Below are 18,745 nucleotides of genomic sequence, written 5' to 3'. Positions count from 1 at the left end.
TTGGGGACGAGCTTTAAGTCTGACATTCAAAACAGAGCTGATTTGGCCTTCGAACAAAGCACGTGAAGTGTCAAAGCAAGAGAAAAAAAAATTCTCGTTATCTTCTGATTGTTTTACCCAGACATATTTAGGAAATGATGGAACGTTTTACTTTGCTTTGCGATTTAGTTGTTGTTGGTGGGTCTGGGTTGTACTGCTGCACAGGTGGCAGACTCACTGTTGGCTTGTTGGCTGTTGTCTTGTACTTTTGTGTGGGAAGGGCGAGCTTGAAGACTGCTCATCTCGACAACGACAGCCAGATAGGAAAACCAGCACCAATTGTTGTGGAGAAACCAGTTTCGGAAATTGGGCTGGAGAAAGGTGTGATTGAGAAACCCACTACGCTTGTAGCTAATAGCGATGTCCGAGCTGTTCAGATAAAGCCAAGGACCAAAAAAAAACGAGTTGCAAAGGTGATCAAAGCCAGGCCTCCAGTCAAATCGAGCGAGAAGAGCAACCAGCCGATTGATTATTTGAACTCCAACATTGTTATTTTTTATTCGTCATTGACTGGATCATCACAACGCAATGCGAAGTATCTTTACGATAAGCTTAATGATTCGAAGGCATTGAAAAACAGGGCTACTTTGTTGAATCTTGATATTGATATTGATGACTATGACAATTATTTTTTTACTGTTCCGGAAAAGCTGAAGAATTTGATATATATATTGGTGTTGCCATCATATGAGACGGATTCGCCTATTGATTATTTTATCCAAACCATTAACGACAATGCGAATGATTTCAGGATTGACAAGTATCCGTTGAGGAAAAAAATCATTGGGTACAGTGTTATTGGAATTGGGGATAAAGAGCATTATGGAGGTGATAAGTTTTGTTATCAAGCCATTCAAGTTGATCAAATTTTGAGCAAATTGGGTGGAAATCGAATCTTCCCATTGAGCAAGTTTTGTATCAAGTATGATACCGATACGAAAATCAAAGAATGGATTGATTTTTTGGTGGAAAATTTACTGTCCGAGGAGCCATTGAGTTATAGTAATGAGAGTGAAAGTACCAGCGGTAAGATTAATTTAAGTAATTATAATGATAATGGTAATTCAGATTATGAAAATGGTGAAGATGAATATAATAATAATGAATTTAGTGATAATGAGAGCAATAGTTCTAATACGGATCAATCTTTGATTGATGTTGAAGACATGGGTAAATATAGTGCCTCATCAGCCGATGTACAAAATAATCTTAGTTTCAATTCAAATTCAAATTTAAATTCAAATTCAAGGGATATAATTGTGCCAGAAGTTAAAGAAATGATATCAAAGGATTCGCCAACATATAAAGCGTTAACCAAACAAGGGTATACAATTGTTGGTACGCATTCTGGAGTTAAGATATGTCGATGGACCAAGTCAGCCTTACGTGGGAGAGGATCGTGTTACAAGTTTGCTTTTTATGGGATCAAGTCGCATCTTTGTATGGAGACTACACCATCGTTATCGTGTTCAAACAAGTGTGTATTTTGCTGGAGACATGGGACCAATCCAGTGGGGACGTCGTGGAGATGGCAAGTTGATGGGCCAGAGCTAATTCTAAAGGGAGCATTGGAGGGCCATTATAAGAAAATCAAGCAGATGCGAGGAGTTCCAGGTGTGAAACCGGAAAGATTCCAAGAAGCCTTTCGAGTTAGGCACTGTGCACTTTCATTAGTTGGAGAACCAATCTTTTACCCATATATCAATGAATTTGTGGGAATGTTGCACGAAAAAGAGATTTCATCGTTTTTGGTTTGCAACGCACAGCATCCTGAACAATTGAGGAATTTGAAAAAAGTGACGCAATTGTATGTCAGTATTGATGCGTCGACCAAGAGCAGTTTAAAAAAAGTGGATCGGCCATTGTTTAAAGATTTTTGGGAGAGATTAATAAGCTGTCTTGATATTCTCAATAGCGTTCAAAAGAGGCAGAGAACTGTTTTCAGGTTAACGTTGGTGAAGGGATTCAATATGGGAGAAGTGGATGGGTATGTTGATTTGATTGAAAGAGGACAGCCATCGTTGATCGAGATAAAAGGAGCTACGTTTTGTGGAAGTTCGAGTGGGAATGGGAATCCGTTGACGATGCAAAATATTCCGTTTTATGAAGAGTGCAGGAGGTTTGTGATTGCCATTAATGAGGGATTGAGAGCAAAAGGATTGGACTATGACATCGCAGCAGAGCATGCCCACTCGTGCTGTATATTGGTTGCGCAAAAGAGATACTGCATCGATGGGAAATGGTTTACTCACATCGACTACAAGAGGTTTTTCGAGTTGTTGCGAGAAAAGGGACAGGAGTTTGATGAAATGGAGTACATATCAGAAACACCCCAGTGGGCGTACTGGGGCTCGAAAGAAGCTGGGTTCAATCCAGACGATGTGAAGTTCAGCCGAAGCGAAGAAAAGGCGAAAAACCGGGCAATCCGAGAGGCAGCAGCAGCAGAGGCAGCAGAGGCAGCTAGACAGGAGGCCAACGAGATCGACATCAATCTCGCCATGGCGGCGCAGTGAAGGCAGCGATCGCAGCAGAAGCACCAGCAGAAGCATCACCAGCAAACTCAGCACCAGCAAGCAAAACTAAAGCAGCACAATACAGAGTGTTTCCTATTCGGGTTTGGAGCCGTAGCACTGGATGGTGGTTACCCGCCACCATCTTGGGTGAAATGCGTATCCCTGTATGTAGCCGCATGACCAGCATGTGCCGCAGAACCACTACGGCGGAGCCTGCCTTCAATCAAAAGGTAAACAGAGGAATGAAAGAGTTAAGATCTAATCTCAATGAGAGTTGATCGAGAAAGAACCAACAACAGCAGATCAGAACAAGTCAGAACAGGTCAGAACAGGCCGAAACAACTCAGAACAACCCAGAACACTCAAGAACTCAGCAGAGCAAACCAAACCAAACCAACCAACAGCCCAAGACCAGCCTCGCCTCGAACCTCCATCGTCAGCACTGCAGTTTTGAGATCTGCCTTTTGAAACAAATTTCATCTGCTGCAAAGCTGAGCTTTTATGTAACTTTTAGCAAATCACCAACTAGAGCTCATATTCTGCTACCACATATCTACTATATCGTCCTCCCCAGAACTGTTGCTTCTTCCTATTTTGTGTTTACTGTTTTGCATTGCCAGCAGCCATCTCGTCTGGTTATTTAATCTCTCTTGATCCAGGCCTCTGTGTTTTCATAAAACCTGATCCATCTTTTTCTTCTTTACTGGTGTTCAACCTCTTTTCAAAGACCATCCTTCATTTGCAACTGCTTTTTGTTTAATTCTTTAATTCTTTAATTTTTATTGTTTAATTTTTATTGTTTAATTTTTATTATTTATCACTTCCGGAAATAGGAAATCATATTGTTCACCACTTACCAAACCAATCATGTCAACCACTGAAGACACCAAAAACACATCTACTGCCTCTGTCATATCCTCCATCATCTTCAATGGAGTATTGCTAGGTGCTTTCACACTAGCCTTTCTACTCTTGAGAATCAAGTTCAAGAGAATCTACCAGCCCAAATCTGCCTACGATTTGGTCGATAAATCAAAGAAACCAGAGCCCTTGCCTCCTGGCGTATACCAATGGCTAATCATCCTACTAAAAAAGAAGAACAACTTCATAATAAGACAGGCAGGCATCGATGGCTACTTCTTTCTACGATACTTGTTCTTCATATCTGCTTTTTGTCTAGCTGGAATGATCTTGGTTTATCCAATCATAATCCCAATCAACATCACTGGCGGTAATGGCAACGAAGGCCTAGATAGACTAAGTTTTTCCAACATCAACTCTGACAACAACAACTCATCAAAGTACTACGCCCACATTGTCTGTTCGTGGATATTCAATGGCTTTCTATTATTTGTCATCTACAGAGAACTAATTTACTACACAAATCTAAGAGCTGTAATCCTATCAACTCCAAACTACGCTACAAGACTACCATCAAGAGTCGTCTTATTCCAATCAGTTCCCAAACAATACCTCAATGAAGACGAATTCAAAAAACTATTCACTGGCATTAGAAAGGTCTGGATAACAAGAGCTGACCACGAACTAGGTGATAAGGTCGAAGAAAGAGATTCCTTAGCACGCAATTTGGAATCTGCCTTGAACAAATTGCTAAAATCTGCCGTCAAAACTAAAATCAAAGCTGATAAAAAAAACACTGTCCTACAACCAATAGACGAAATTGTAACCTATGTTCCTCAGAATAAGAGACCAACTCATAAATTATTTCCCATTTTTGGCAAATCTGTCGACACAATCAACTATGCTAAAGTTCAATTGAAAAAATTGAACCAAGAAATCATAGATCTACAACTAAACCATCAAAATGCTAAACCAATGAACTCAGTTTTTGTTGAATTCGAAAATCAATATCTAGCTCAATTAGCTTATCAATCTGTTGCCCACCACACTCCCTTATCCCTAGGTCCTTGCTACATTGGAATCTCTCCAGATGATATCTACTGGAGAAACATGAGAATGTTCTGGTATGAAAGATTAGTTAGATCTCTTGCTGCCGCCGCTGCCATTATAGCAGTCATTGTTTTATGGGCTTTTCCTGTCGCCTTCGTTGGTATGATATCAAATATAACCTCTTTAACAAACAAACTAACCTGGCTAAGATGGATCTACGATCTACCAGATGTTCTATTAGGCCTAATCACTTCTTTATTACCAACCATCATGTTAGCTCTTTTAATGTTATTACTACCCTTTTTCATTAGATTCATGGCAAAAATATCTGGCTCTCCAACTATTCAACACATTGAATATTACACTCAGCAATCCTTTTTCGGTTTTCAAGTCATTCAAGTTTTCCTTGTCACAACCATTTCTTCCTCTGCAACTGCCGTTGTAACTAAAATTATCGACAACCCCACAAGTTCAATGAGTTTATTGGCAGAAAATTTACCAAAATCCTCAAATTTTTACATCAGTTATGTGGTTTTACAAGGCTTTACCATTTCCGGTGCATTATTACTAAATTATAAAGGTCTTTTATTCTTTTACGCTTTTAGTTTTCTATTCGATAGCAGTGTTAGAGATAAATGGACCAGATTCAATTCTCTTGAAATAGTAGAATGGGGCACAACTTTTCCAATTTATACAAATTTAGCTGTCATTATTATGGCCTATTCCATCATTTCTCCAATAATCCTATTATTTGGCTTTTTTGGTTTTGGCTTGCTATACATCGCCTATTTGCACAGTTTATGTTATGTTCAAGGTGAAGGACCTGACTCCAGAGGCATGCACTATCCAAGAGCTTTATACCAAACTTTGGTTGGTGTCTATTTAGGTCAAGTTTGTCTCTTGGGTTTATTCGCTGTTGGTGGTGCCTGGGGCCCAATTATTCTTCAAGCCATTTGTATCGGTGTCACTGCTTTTATTCACTCCATTTTTAACAGAGCCTTTGACCATTTAAATACTGTTGTCCCCGTTGATACGATGAGACCCTTGGATGGTGTTTCCGACACTCCATCTTTTTCATTTCATCCAAAATCACCAAATCATTCTCATGAACAAGAAAAACCCACCATTGAAAAAGTTGAAGGCACTGCTTTTGATAAAGAAATTTCTGATGCAAACAATAACTCCTCTATTGTCGGTGATTTACCACCTGGAGTAATTAATCCTTTTAGAACAAGTCGTAACTATTCCAATACATCGGATAAAACTGACGTCTATGAAACAATCGAACTCAACCAAAAGGGTCTGGATTTTAATACTTCCTCTCCATTAACTCCATCAAGAACTAGAATTTCTCAACTTTCAGATCTCTCCGTCATAAAATCACACGAAATAGATGATACTGCAAGAGTTCCTCTATTAGCTGATGGTGATGATGAGGAGATTCCCCATGCTAATCCATTTGTTAGATTTTTTCAACCTCACATCTATTGCTCCTACAAATTCTGTAAACAGTCAATTCCCTCTATCTATAAAAGTGTTGATCATGATGACCAATTGGTTAATAATGAACATGCTTATGATTATCCTGCTGTGGCTGCAAAACCTCCATATTTATGGATTCCTGCTGATCCAATGGGTTTGTCTAAGCATGAAATTAAAAACTTTGAAGGAATAGTCCCAATAACTGATGAAGGTGCTCATTTTGATGAAAAGGGAAATATAGTTTGGACAGGAAAACCTCCAGAATATCATCCCACTGAAGAATATGAGTATAACTTGAAGAATTAATCTTTAACAAAAAAAAGATTTTTTTTTTTTTATTTTGATTTTCACTTAGATGTAATCATTTGTTTTCCTGTCAAACTTAGATCTTTTTCTTTCAGTTTTCGTCATTAAATTAATATCTTTCCAATGTTTTTTAATTATTTTTTAATTATTTTTTAATTATTTTTTTTTTCTTATACTTAATTACTCTTCTTTGACTTTGCTTTGGATAATTATTTTTTTTTATTAATTTTTTTGATCGCTTCTTTTTTCTAATTTTGGTGGAGTTTTGCTAATTATTATACTAAGAAAAATTATTTGGTTTTACTTTTAATGTTTCTTTTAGTTTTTTTTATTTTTTCTTTTCTATTTTTTTTTCAAATGACTATCTACACACTTAATTTTACTAAATCGCTTTTCTTTTCTAATCGTTTTTTTTTCGAATTTACCCAAAATCTAATTATATAGTGATATATTACATTTATAGAACAAATTTAAAAATTACACTCTACTATCTATATTTTATTTATACTATTATAATGCCTTCAAAAAACTTTGTCATTAATCAACACCATTAACATCATATCAAAAACCGAAAACCAATTAAAACAAATAAATTACATAATAAAAAAAAGTATAAAAAAATAAAGCAGTATTCTTCTGTGATTTATTGATTAATCTTGAGTAGATGGACTTGCTTCTTTCCAGTCTGCAGTTTTTTGAATGTTTTCACCCCCATTTGTATCAAAAGACAAAGAATCTTTTGAGTCTTCAGGCTCAACATCAATATTGTTATCATTTTTATCCCCAGATTTGAATACAGACTCTACTTTGTTATTTGAATCTGCTTCGATGTTTTCATTGTCAGAATCACTATCTAAATTTTCTAAAAAGTTATCTTTGTTTTCAGAACTTTGGGTTTTTATATCTTTATTTTCTTCATTATCTTTATCTTTATTATTTTCATCTACTGTACTATCTTGGTGACTAAATTTGTCATTTATATGAACATCGTCCGTTCTACTAATTTTAGGATCTAATACTGTTTCCAGTCGATCGCATTTTTCGTCTTGTTTTGATTGCATCTTTAACTCTTCTATTTCTTTCAAAAGATTTTGAATATATTGATACGCTAATTCAACAGTGGTTGCTTTACTTGGAATTGGAACAGAATCCCTCAATTCTTTGGGAATCAACCCACCTAATTCAATAATCGCATTGTTCATTCTATTTCTTCTTCCTTGTTCAGCAAGTTTATGTGAATTTCTTTTGGTACTACCAGTTTCTAAATAATTAATATTGACTTTTGTTGAATTTTTTGTAGTAATTGTCTTTGGGTTATTAAAATTATTGTCTATATCAGAGTTTAGTTCAGAATTGTAATGATTTGATAAAGAAGTACTTGAAGAAGAATGAGGCAAAATTATGGGAGAGTTTTGAGTAATAGAAGAACGATGCATATAGTTAATATTAGATGGTAATATTTGAACTGGATTTTGTTGAGACTGAATTGGTTTAATAATTTGCTGAGTCTTTTGGTTCATTAGATGAGAGGTTGAAGTGCTTGAATTTCTGGAAAGGTCTTTCGATTGTAAAGTTTTTTTATCTTTAAAATTCATTATTGTAGCAGGAGTAATGTTTAAATTTTGGGACATATTTGGTGATAAACTTGAATAATGAATTTGAGAATTTGAAATGTTTTTAACATAAGAGTTTGGAGGTGGTGGTAGCATTGTATTTTCTTGATATTGAGATTCAGGTAAAAGCTGTAAAGTAGATGCAGTGAATGAAGATTTTCTTCTATGGTAGGGAATAATTCTAGGAGATTGTCTTGTGCCGGGTTTGATAACAGGAGAATTTTTTTTTGATATTCTCCCAGTTGGCGTGGAATTTAGAGTGGAAGAAGAATTAGCAGGGGAGCTTGAAGGAGAACCCAAAGACTGAGTGATTAAATTTGATGAAATAGATCTTTGCAGTTGTTTGGAGGACCTTTTAGAAGGAGCAGGTAATAACAAAGGTTGAGAAGGTTGAGAAGGTTGAGAGGGCTGAGAAGGTTGTTGTTGAATTTTGTTTGAATTGTTTTTGTGATTATTATTATTATTATTATTATTATTATTATTATTATTATTATTATTATTATTATTATTATTATTATTATTATTATTATTATTATTATTATTATNATTATTATTATTATTATTATTATTATTATTATTATTATTATTATTATTATTATTATTATTATTATTATTATTATTATTATTATTATTATTATTGTTGTTGTTAGAAATGTCATTATTATTAGAGTTGGTATTGTTGGAGTTGTTGATATTATTGGGGATTATATTTGAAATTGGGAAATTAAAAGAATGAATGGAATTTATAGTTGGATTAGTTGAAATTGAATTATAACTTTGAGCACTATCGGGAGAAGTTGAATTTGAATTTGAGACTAGACTATTTGAATTGATAAATTTTGAGTTCAGAAAAGTTCTTTGATGTGAGTGAGTGAATTTTTGAGTAGTGTTGTTGTTTGTATTGTTGTTATTTGTATTGTTATTGTTATTGTTGTTGTTGTTGTTATTATTATTATAGTATAATGGAGATTTATAGGCTTTTAAAGCAGGAGAGGTTAATTGAACAAAATTGTTTGGAAAATTTGTGTTGCTAACATTTTGATAAACATTTTGAGATTGGTTTTGAAAGAGACTTTTGTTAAATTGATTATTGTTGATATTTAGGGTAGAAGTAGTCATAGTATTAGTATTAGTATTAGTATTAGTATTAGTATTGGTATTAGTATTGGTATTAGTATTGGTATTGGTATTGTTGTTATTATTCACATTAATACTTGAATTAAATTGAGAATTGCCGATATTATTGAAATTATTTGTAGTTTGGTTGTCGATTGAAGGTATCGAGGGAGAAATTAGAGGAGTGAAGAACATGTTTGAATTGTTATTCAAGTTTTTATTGAGATGGTTAGAATCAATAACTGGAGAGTAAAAATTGTTGTTGTTGGGATTGTTGTTTAAAAAGACGTTTAAATCGTTATTGAAATTGTTGATAGTATTAATATTATTTTTGTTGTTTTGAATTTGAGTTAAATCAGATAGAATTTGAATATTTGGCATGCTCGAGCTGTTAAGATTATGAGAGTTGGTGTTAAAATTGGCAGCATTATTATTGTCGCCATTTGTGAAAATGTCTAGATGATCATTTTGATTTGTCTTGTTTGTTTGGTTATTTTTAGTGTTGATGTCTGAAAAATTATTATTTAGAGTATTGAAAGATTGAGGTTGTGCTTGAGCTTGAGCTTGGGATTGAGGCTGAAATAGTGAATTGATATTTTGACTTTGATTTTGAAATTTTTCTTGGATTTGGACCTGTTTCGGATCAACATTAGTATTGTTATTATTAGAGGATGAGCCTAGTGAAGGATTAAAATCACTGAGATAAATATCCAAGTCCAAATCAAGATCATGCAAAAAACTATCTATCATTTGATCATCATTTTGAACCAGTGGTTGAGTAAAATTAACAGAATGTGAGTTGGTTGGATTTGCATTGGTAGAATAGTTGATGATATTGTTGGTGGTATTGTTGTTGCTATTGTTGTTATTGTTGGCAAAGGGGCTGAAGGAAAGACTATTGTCATCAATTGTGTTCAAACCAAAACCTGTGTGAATATCTCTATCGTGTCTCTCATTTGTGCTATCAAAACTAGGAAAAGAGGTGGAGTTGCTCTGGTCCAGGGCCATTTCCAAAGAGGATGCAAGCGAGCGAAAGAGAAGCAGCACAGTGTCTCTAGAGGGCTCTGTGTTGAAGTGTCTCCAGCTGGGGCAATATAGCTCTGTATATCCTCTACTACGATATCCAGAGACCCAACACAGTCTCAAACAGTGCAGCAGCTGCTGAAAAACCCTCTGGAGACTCTTTTCCTAAAACTGACGCTGCATCGGGAAAAAGCCGCCCTCAAAAGCCCGTTGGGCACGTGAACAGCTTCCTCTTCCGGCAGTCCAGTACAGCGGGAGCAGCGTACCCTGCGCTGAAGCGCGTTCTAATGCGTGTAAGTGCGTCGTGAGAGACTTACCTGTTTGGTACGCTGCATGCCGATGCGACACAACAGCAAGTCATGCACATGTGTGTGTAGGCAGCCGCCGGCAGGAACCGAGACCCACACTGGTGGCTTTGGACCTGTGCCACTTTTTGCTGTTTTCCTTCCTTCTTCTGCTTCTTATCAGTTCGACTGTTGTTCACCAGTTTGTTTTTTATCCAGCACTGCTTTGATGCTCCACAGGTGAGTCATTTCCAGTTGCACACTTTCTCTGGTTGGGCTGCTCTTCCACTGCTCGTTCGCACACAGATATTGCCAGCATGGACAGAAACACTGCCAATTTCTATCTCTCCAAGGACTTGGAGATACCCTTCAAGCTAAAAGTCGTTTCGCTTCAGGGTCCCAAGCCAATAATCAAGAAATCAGAAAAGATATTGAATCCTGAGATCTTTCAGACCTTGTCCAACATATACTCCAACTCTGACTTGTTCATCAAATTCCAACTATTCAGCTCTAATAATCCTTTGACGATCCCCATATCCACTCCCTATATTAATTTCAGCTACAAAAACAACACTGATATCAACAACAACAACAATAATAACAATAGTAATAATAACAAAAACAACAACAACAACAACAATTTCGGTGTAAATAACCAAAATTTCAATTCAAACTCAAATAACACCTCCAAGAACTTAAACAACATCAACATAACCAATAATCAAATTAAACTCAAATCAAATAAAAATTTCAAAAAAAATATTAAAAAAAACCAAACTTCTGTAAGAAACTGGGACCAATGGTTGAAATTTCCAATAAATTTCAATCAATTGCCTTTAGATACCACAATCGTTATAAATATTTTTGAATATTCAAACAATGTCGAAAAATTATTTGCGTACACTCAATACTCTCTTTTTAATTTAAATAACAACACTCTAAAAACTGGTAAACAAAGATTAAAAGTTTATTTACCAAAAAACAATAAAATTACCAATACGAATACAAATACAAATACAAATACAAAGACAAAGACAAAGACAAAGACAAAGACAAATACAAATACAAATACAAATACAAATACAAATACAAATACAAATACAAATACAAATACAAATACAAATACAAATACAAATACAAATACAAATAAAATTGTCAGTAACACAAAAGAAAAAAATATTATTGACAATATCAATCAACATATCAATAACAACAACAATGAAATCAATAACCAAATAAACCAATTGCAACTAAAATTTAAAAAATTCGAAAAAAATGAACTAGTAAACATAGATTGGCTCAATAAATTAACTTTCACCAAAATTCAGTCCATAGATAAAAATTTAATTGAAAGTTTATCAAACCAATATTTTCTTTCAATCGAATTTATAAAATTTGACAACCCTGTTATCTTTTCAAATTTCAAATATTTAAAACAAGTTATAAATTTAAACTATCTAATAACAAATCCCACTCCAGCTCAAAATAACAATATATACTCAAACAACATAAACAATCTAAACAATACTAACAACATCGATAACATCAACAATATCAACTTTCTTAACAACAATAACGTCAACAACATATTCATAACAAATGACATTAACAATGCAATCAACGACAATATAAACGATTACGATAATTACAATATCAACAACAATAATAACTACTACAACATCAATAACCAATATATAAACAAAAACTCAAACTTAACAAACCCAAAGATCAATATCGACTCTTTCAACTCAAATTCAAATTACTCAACCTTTAAAATATACGACCCTGATCAATATAAAGATAACCCAATAGAATTAAAATTTACAAATTTAGCAAGGTCTCACAAGGATGACCCATTGGATAAAGAACTAAAACCAACTCTATTAATCAGAGATGAGTTGAATAAAATTATATCCTACTCCTCTTTAGAAAAATTGTCTTCAAATGAAAGAAATTTAATCTATAAATTCCGTTATTATTTAACTAAAAATAAAAAATCTCTAACGAAATTTCTAAAATCAATCAATTGGAATAACCAAAATGAAATCAATCAAGTAATCAAATTAATTAACAAGTGGGAAGAAATTCCAATCGAAGATGACTTGGAACTATTAGGTCCCTTTTATAAAAAAAACAATTTAATCAGGGATTTTGCTGTTAATAGACTAAAAAAAACTAACGATGAAGAATTGGAGTTATACCTACTACAACTAGTTCAAGCTTTAAAATTTGATGACGATTTATATTATCACGAAATTGCAAATAATAACAATAATTTTAATGATCATGATCGCAATCACGATCACGATCACGATCACGATCACAACCACAATCACAATCATCACAATCACAATGATAATGATAACAATTTAACAGACTCTGATATAATTAATAGTAATAGCGAATATTCAATAATCGACTTATCTAATAGCCAAAATACTACAAATACATGCCCAGATATTGTCATAAATCCTAATTCCATTAACAGTGATTTGTCATCTGAAAACTTAATTGGGCACATATCAAACAATTCGACGATAACAGATAATAGTACTTTTAATATCATTAACAATAAAAAAATGAATGGTAATAATAAGAAGAAAAATGATAAACAAAGTATTTATTATGATAAAAAAATATCTCCATTAGCAGAGTTATTAATAACAAGATCAATTAATAATAACAGATTGGGAAATTTTTTCTATTGGTACGTCAAGGTTGAAATTGAAGATAATCAAAATCCTTTTAAAATACAAAAAATATATCAAATAATATTAAAGCAATTTTTAACAAGATTAAAAGACATTCAAAATTTGCAAAAAAAAAATAATAATATCAATAAAAAAATGAATAATTCAGATATCAATGAAGAAAATAATAATATTTTTAACGAAGATGATTTGAATAATAATCTTAATAATAATAACCTTAATAATAATAATAATAATAATAATAATAATAATAATAATAATAATAACGAAAATATGACAAATTTAATAGAATTGAAAAAACAGGTTGAATTCATTGAATGTATTCGAAATATTTGTCTTGAAGTTAAAAATATTAAAGAAACACCCAAGAAAATTGAAAAACTACGAAGCATCTTGATTAAAAATGAAATGAAGTATTTTTTATTTAATGCTAATAATAAAAGTGATAAACAGTTAATTTTGCCATTAGATCCGTCAATTCGATTGGTGAAAATCATACCTGAGGAATCCACGGTTTTTAAATCATCATTATCACCATTAAAGTTAACCTTTGAGACAAGTAAAGTAGGAGAAAAATATTCAATGATGTTTAAAATCGGAGATGATTTAAGACAGGATCAATTAGTTATTCAAATTATTAAATTAATGGATCAGTTGTTGAAAAATGAGAATTTGAATTTGAATTTAAAACCGTATAAAATACTATCAACTAATCCCATTGATGGGTCAATTGAGTTTGTTCCAAATTTAACGCTAGATAAAGTATTGAGTGAGTATCATTCAATTTTAAAATTTTTCCAAGAAAATAACTATGATGAGCATGAAGAGTTGAAAGTTAAGAGTCATGTTATGGATAGATATATTAAATCTTGTGCAGGATATTGTGTGATAACGTATATTTTGGGAGTTGGTGACAGACATCTAGATAATTTGTTAATATCGTTGAATGGGCAATTTTTTCATGCAGATTTTGGGTATATATTAGGACAAGATCCTAAACCATTCCCACCGTTAATGAAGTTGCCAATTCAGTTAGTTGAAGGAATGGGAGGATTGAATCATGAAAATTTTAAGATTTTCAAGAATTATTGTTTTACAAGTTTTTTAATATTAAGGAAGAACAGTAATTTGATATTGAATTTATTTGAATTAATGATTGAAGCCAACATTCCTGACATCAAGATTGATAAAAATAGAGCAATACTAAAAGTGAAAGAGAAGTTTTGTCTTGAAATGAATGATGAAGAAGCTATTTTACATTTTCAAAACTTGATTAATGATAGTGTCAACGCATTTTTACCAATGGTGATTGATCGGTTGCACAGTTTGACACAGTACTGGCGAGCATAAAAGGTGTGGAAACCCATAGAAAACCTAGCAAATACAAATAATACTATAATAAAAGCGAATATATTTGATATTTGATAATATTTGATAATTCTTGATCAACAAATTAGTAAAAGTGTTTCGAAAGCAATTTTACAATGCTTCAAAGTAGTATAAGCAAAAAGCCCAATTGGGAATGCGGATACGGATGTGCTGAGCGTGGCTGTTAGTGTCCGTTGTCCGGATTTGGCACAACGATCAGCGGATTTCCTTTGGGAGACAAAAGTTTGATGAAAAAGAAAAGAGTCTCTCGGTGCAAGAAGAAATTGGTACTCATAGCACTGCTAGGGAGATGAAGGCAATTGGAATTGGAAATAGCAACAACAATGGTGGTTGCGCTGGTGATACTAACAAAGGGAAGAGCCCTCCAACCCGATCCAAGTTGGCATTGAAGGGCTCGTCGAAAATTGTGTCAGATTTTTTTGATTACAGTATCAACTCCATTTTGTATCAACGAGGAATATATCCCCCAGATGATTTTAAAATGGTCAAGAAATACGGACTATACATGCTAATTTCGACCGACGAAGAAGTGAAGGCCTACATTCGAAGGATATTGAGCCAATTGAACAAGTGGATTTACAATGGGAAGATAAATAAGCTAATTGTGGCAATTATAGACAAAACAAACGACGAGCCTGTCGAGAGATGGGAATTCGATGTTGAAATATTCAATAACAAAAATCTTGATCAAGAAATGGACGAACCCATGCCAGATAAGGAACACGTCAACAACACAAACAAAAGCAAGGAAGAAATACAACAGGAGATCCAGGCCATCATAAGACAGATCACTGCCTCCATTACATTTTTGCCGGTGTTGGAAGGACCTCACACCTTCAACGTCTTGGTGTATGCCAACTCCAACACCAAAAACATTCCCAGCGAGTGGATCGACTCCGACGACAAGGAAATCAAAAACGGAGGAGAAACAGTGGGATTTCGAAGCTTCAGCACCTCCAACCACAAGGTTGACACCTTTGTGACCTACAAAATCAACAATCTCATAGACTGAAAAAACTCGAGGAGACTCGCGAACATGGCGAACACAACCATGTTAGCGGACAGAAAAGCTCCCCCACTGCCTTTCCATTTTTGGATTTCAAGTCACGCGCTTTCCCTGTGAGAAATGGACGGGGTGAACAGTGTTGTCGTTTTGGGAATTTTCCAAAAACCCAAAAAGTTTACGCGTCGTTCAGATCATTACGAATTTATCACCAAAACAATAGTTTCCTATTTAAAGATATTATTCTTCTTATCTTTTTTCTTTTGCTTTTGAATTCTCAGTTCCTGCTTCTCTTTTGCTCAACATCCTCTTATTCTTCGTTTAAATCAGGAGGTTCTTTTCTTGACTTCTCCTTACTTCAACTATACTATAGATTTATCGACTTATCCGTCATAAATTATACCTTTAGCATTACTAATACTATTTTCAACTATATCCTTCCAACTAATTTCCTTCAACTAATTTCTTCCAACTTTTCGAATTATCCTTCTTTAATCTTGCCTGATTCCCACCATGTTTGTCTATAAACGAAATGGATCAAAAGAACGCGTTCGTTTTGATAAAATTACTGCCAGAGTATCGAGGCTCTGTTATGGTTTGGATGCCAACCATGTTGATGCTGTTAAAATAACCCAGAGAGTTATTTCTGGTGTTTATAATGGTGTCACTACCGTTGAATTAGACAACTTGGCTGCTGAAACAGCTGCCTATTTGACCACTGTTCATCCTGATTATGCTATTTTGGCTGCTAGAATTGCTATATCAAATTTGCACAAGCAAACTGTGAAAAGATTTTCTCAAGTTATTTCAGACTTATATTATTATATTGATCCAAAAACAAACCTAAATGCTTCTATGATCTCAAAGGACACTTATGATATTGTTATGGCCAATGCTGATGAGTTGGATTCTTCCATTGTTTATGACAGAGATTTCAATTACAACTATTTTGGTTTCAAAACTTTAGAAAGATCCTATCTCTTAAGGATTAACGGTCAGGTTGCAGAAAGACCCCAACATCTTATAATGAGAGTGTCTATTGGTATCCATGGTGATAACATTGAAAAGGTTTTAGAAACTTATAACTATATGTCCCTAAAATACTTTACACATGCCTCGCCCACCTTATTCAACGCAGGTACTCCAAGACCTCAAATGTCTTCATGTTTTCTTGTTGCTATGAAAGACGATTCTATTGATGGTATCTTCAACACTTTATCTCAAATGGCTGTAATTTCAAAGTACGCTGGTGGGATTGGTTTACATATTCACAACATCAGATCCACTGGGTCATACATCGCTGGCACTAATGGTACTTCAAATGGTATCATTCCCATGTTAAGAGTTTATAACATGACTGCTAGATATGTTGATCAAGGTGGAAATAAAAGACCTGGTGCTTTTGCTATTTATCTTGAACCTTGGCACTCTGATATCTTCGAATTCATCGACATTAGAAAAAATCATGGAAAAGAAGAAATTAGAGCAAGAGATCTATTTCCTGCTTTATGGATTCCTGACTTGTTCATGAAAAGAGTCGAAAAAAATCAAGACTGGTCGCTATTTTCTCCAAATGAAGCTCTTGGATTGAGTGATTGTTATGGCGACGAATTCGAAAAACTATATGAATCATATGAAAAACAAGGTAAGACAAGAAAAGTTGTCAAAGCCCAGAAATTATGGGCTGCCATTTTAGATGCCCAAACTGAAACCGGTACTCCATTTATGGTTTATAAAGACAGTTGTAACGCAAAAAGCAATCAAAAAAATCTTGGTGTTATTAAATCATCCAACCTTTGCTGTGAAATTGTCGAATATTCTGATCCTGATGAAGTAGCAGTTTGTAATTTAGCATCAATTGCTTTGCCTGCTTTTATTTCTCAAGATGATAGTAATTCCTGGTATGACTTTGGAAAGCTACATGAAATTGCTAAAGTTCTTACTAAAAATCTTAACAAAGTTATTGATAGAAACTATTATCCTGTCCCAGAAGCTGAAAAATCAAATCTTAGACATAGACCAATTGCTCTTGGTGTCCAGGGTTTAGCGGATACTTTTATGATATTAAGAATGCCTTTTGATTCACCTGAAGCCAAAAAGTTAAATATCCAGATTTTTGAAACAATATATCATGCTGCTGTTGAGGCCTCGACCGAACTTGCTGCAATTGATGGTCCTTATGAAACCTTTGAGGGTTCTCCTACATCAAAGGGTCTTTTGCAGTTTGATTTGTGGGGAAGAAAACCCACTCAATTATGGGACTTTGATGAACTAAAACAAAAGATTAAAAAATTTGGTTTGCGTAATTCATTGTTAGTTGCTCCAATGCCAACAGCTTCCACTTCTCAAATTCTTGGATACAATGAGTGCTTTGAGCCTTACACCTCAAACATTTACTCTCGTCGTGTTTTGGCCGGTGAATTTCAAATTGTCAATCCCTATCTCTTGAAGGATTTGGTAGCTATGGGCATCTGGTCAAATGCTATGAAGGAGTCAATTATTGCCAATAACGGTTCCATTCAGCATCTTCCCAACATTCCTCAAAAACTCAAAGACTTGTACAAGACTGTGTGGGAATTATCCCAAAAGACCATCATTGATATGGCTGCTGATAGATCTCCATTTATTGATCAATCTCAGTCTCTAAACATACACATAATGGCTCCAACAATGGGGAAATTGACAAGCATGCACTTCTACGGCTGGAAAAAAGGATTGAAAACAGGAATGTACTATTTGAGAACACAAGCTGCCTCTGCTGCCATTCAGTTTACCATTGACGAGAAGGAAGCTGCCACTGCTGGCGATATCCAGGCTCAGTTGCACAAATTGAAATTCAAAAAGTACGTTGAGAAGTTTGAATCCCAGGGCCCTACTAAAAGCATGGCAATTAGCGAGCCTGCTTTTTTTGCATCTGCACCAGCTGCTGAATTGGAAAAAGATGTTTCAAATTTGTCTGTGTCTGGGAGTGTTTCCACCACAAACGAGAGCCTGGCAGCTTCTCCAGCTTCCAGTGAGTCGACCAGAACTGGCAAAGACACAGAAGTCAACATCTATAACTCGAAAGTCATTGCTTGCTCAATCAACAATCCCGAAGCTTGTGAAATGTGTTCTGGTTGATACTGGTGAATTTTGAGTTTTAAATAGTTGTGAAGTCTTTCTGTTTTCATGTTTTTATTTTCAATCCTTAATATAGATATCCACATTTATAAATAACATACTTTATTTCTATTCAACTATAAAAAAATACTATACACTAAAAAAACAAATTAAGCATTAATAATTAGTAAAAGCCATAAAAAAATAATGTAAGTTGAAACGTGAAAAAATAAAGTTCGTATAATATATCCAAAAT

General features: G+C 34.1%; 7 protein-coding genes across 7 annotated transcripts; 6 read left to right on the top strand and 1 right to left on the bottom strand.

Annotated features, from left to right (window-relative positions):
• Positions 1–133: 133 nt before the first annotated feature.
• Positions 134–2,678, top strand: TYW1 (putative tRNA 4-demethylwyosine synthase; the record flags this gene model as incomplete). Its single annotated transcript, XM_020192813.1, has 1 exon — positions 134–2,678. A coding segment is annotated over one exon (2,419 nt), but the record flags the coding sequence as incomplete, so codon positions are not given.
• A 741-nt stretch (positions 2,679–3,419) lies between these two features.
• RSN1 (Rsn1p) lies at positions 3,420–6,314 on the top strand (the record flags this gene model as incomplete). The annotated part of the gene is made up of 2 exons (XM_020191162.1): positions 3,420–5,658; positions 5,827–6,314. The coding sequence occupies 2 exons, from the start codon at positions 3,420–3,422 to the stop codon at positions 6,249–6,251; spliced, it is 2,664 nt and encodes an 887-aa protein (XP_020048670.1). The 3' UTR covers positions 6,252–6,314.
• A 432-nt stretch (positions 6,315–6,746) lies between these two features.
• ASCRUDRAFT_74755 (uncharacterized protein) lies at positions 6,747–10,120 on the bottom strand. The gene is made up of 2 exons (XM_020192812.1): positions 8,458–10,120; positions 6,747–8,322 (listed from the first exon to the last, which is right to left on the bottom strand). The coding sequence occupies exons 1-2, from the start codon at positions 9,986–9,988 to the stop codon at positions 6,902–6,904; spliced, it is 2,952 nt and encodes a 983-aa protein (XP_020048669.1). The 5' UTR covers positions 9,989–10,120; the 3' UTR covers positions 6,747–6,901.
• A 377-nt stretch (positions 10,121–10,497) lies between these two features.
• On the top strand, positions 10,498–12,611 carry ASCRUDRAFT_90293 (uncharacterized protein; the record flags this gene model as incomplete). The annotated part of the gene is made up of 2 exons (XM_020195052.1): positions 10,498–11,397; positions 11,434–12,611. Coding segments are annotated over exons 1-2 (1,971 nt in total), but the record flags the coding sequence as incomplete, so codon positions are not given.
• An 870-nt stretch (positions 12,612–13,481) lies between these two features.
• On the top strand, positions 13,482–14,421 carry VPS34 (phosphatidylinositol 3-kinase VPS34). Its single transcript, XM_020192811.1, has one exon. The coding sequence runs from the start codon at positions 13,581–13,583 to the stop codon at positions 14,346–14,348; it is 768 nt and encodes a 255-aa protein (XP_020048667.1). The 5' UTR covers positions 13,482–13,580; the 3' UTR covers positions 14,349–14,421.
• Positions 14,422–14,564: 143 nt separating this feature from the next.
• MAD2 (spindle checkpoint protein MAD2) lies at positions 14,565–15,592 on the top strand. Its single transcript, XM_020191043.1, has one exon. The coding sequence runs from the start codon at positions 14,677–14,679 to the stop codon at positions 15,397–15,399; it is 723 nt and encodes a 240-aa protein (XP_020048666.1). The 5' UTR covers positions 14,565–14,676; the 3' UTR covers positions 15,400–15,592.
• Positions 15,593–15,635: 43 nt separating this feature from the next.
• RNR1 (ribonucleotide-diphosphate reductase subunit RNR1) lies at positions 15,636–18,683 on the top strand. Its single transcript, XM_020192810.1, has one exon. The coding sequence runs from the start codon at positions 15,904–15,906 to the stop codon at positions 18,508–18,510; it is 2,607 nt and encodes an 868-aa protein (XP_020048665.1). The 5' UTR covers positions 15,636–15,903; the 3' UTR covers positions 18,511–18,683.
• The last annotated feature ends 62 nt before the right edge of the window (positions 18,684–18,745 follow it).

The sequence above is a fragment of the Ascoidea rubescens genome (genome assembly GCF_001661345.1).
Source record: "Ascoidea rubescens DSM 1968 unplaced genomic scaffold ASCRUscaffold_3, whole genome shotgun sequence".
NCBI lineage: Eukaryota > Fungi > Ascomycota > Saccharomycetes > Ascoideales > Ascoideaceae > Ascoidea > Ascoidea rubescens.
This window is presented reverse-complemented; position numbering and strand designations above follow the sequence as displayed.

Bases quoted from the DNA above. Each gene is read 5' to 3' on its own strand.
- MAD2 (XM_020191043.1), top strand. From the start codon at position 14,677: ATGAAGGCAATTGGAATTGGAAATAGCAACAACAATGGTGGTTGCGCT.
- RNR1 (XM_020192810.1), top strand. From the start codon at position 15,904: ATGTTTGTCTATAAACGAAATGGATCAAAAGAACGCGTTCGTTTTGAT.
- VPS34 (XM_020192811.1), top strand. From the start codon at position 13,581: ATGATGTTTAAAATCGGAGATGATTTAAGACAGGATCAATTAGTTATT.
- ASCRUDRAFT_74755 (XM_020192812.1), bottom strand. From the start codon at position 9,988: ATGGCCCTGGACCAGAGCAACTCCACCTCTTTTCCTAGTTTTGATAGC. The intron at 8,323-8,457 runs ATAATAATAATA...ATAATAATAATA, and splicing joins TAATAATAATAATAATAATA to ATAATAATCACAAAAACAAT.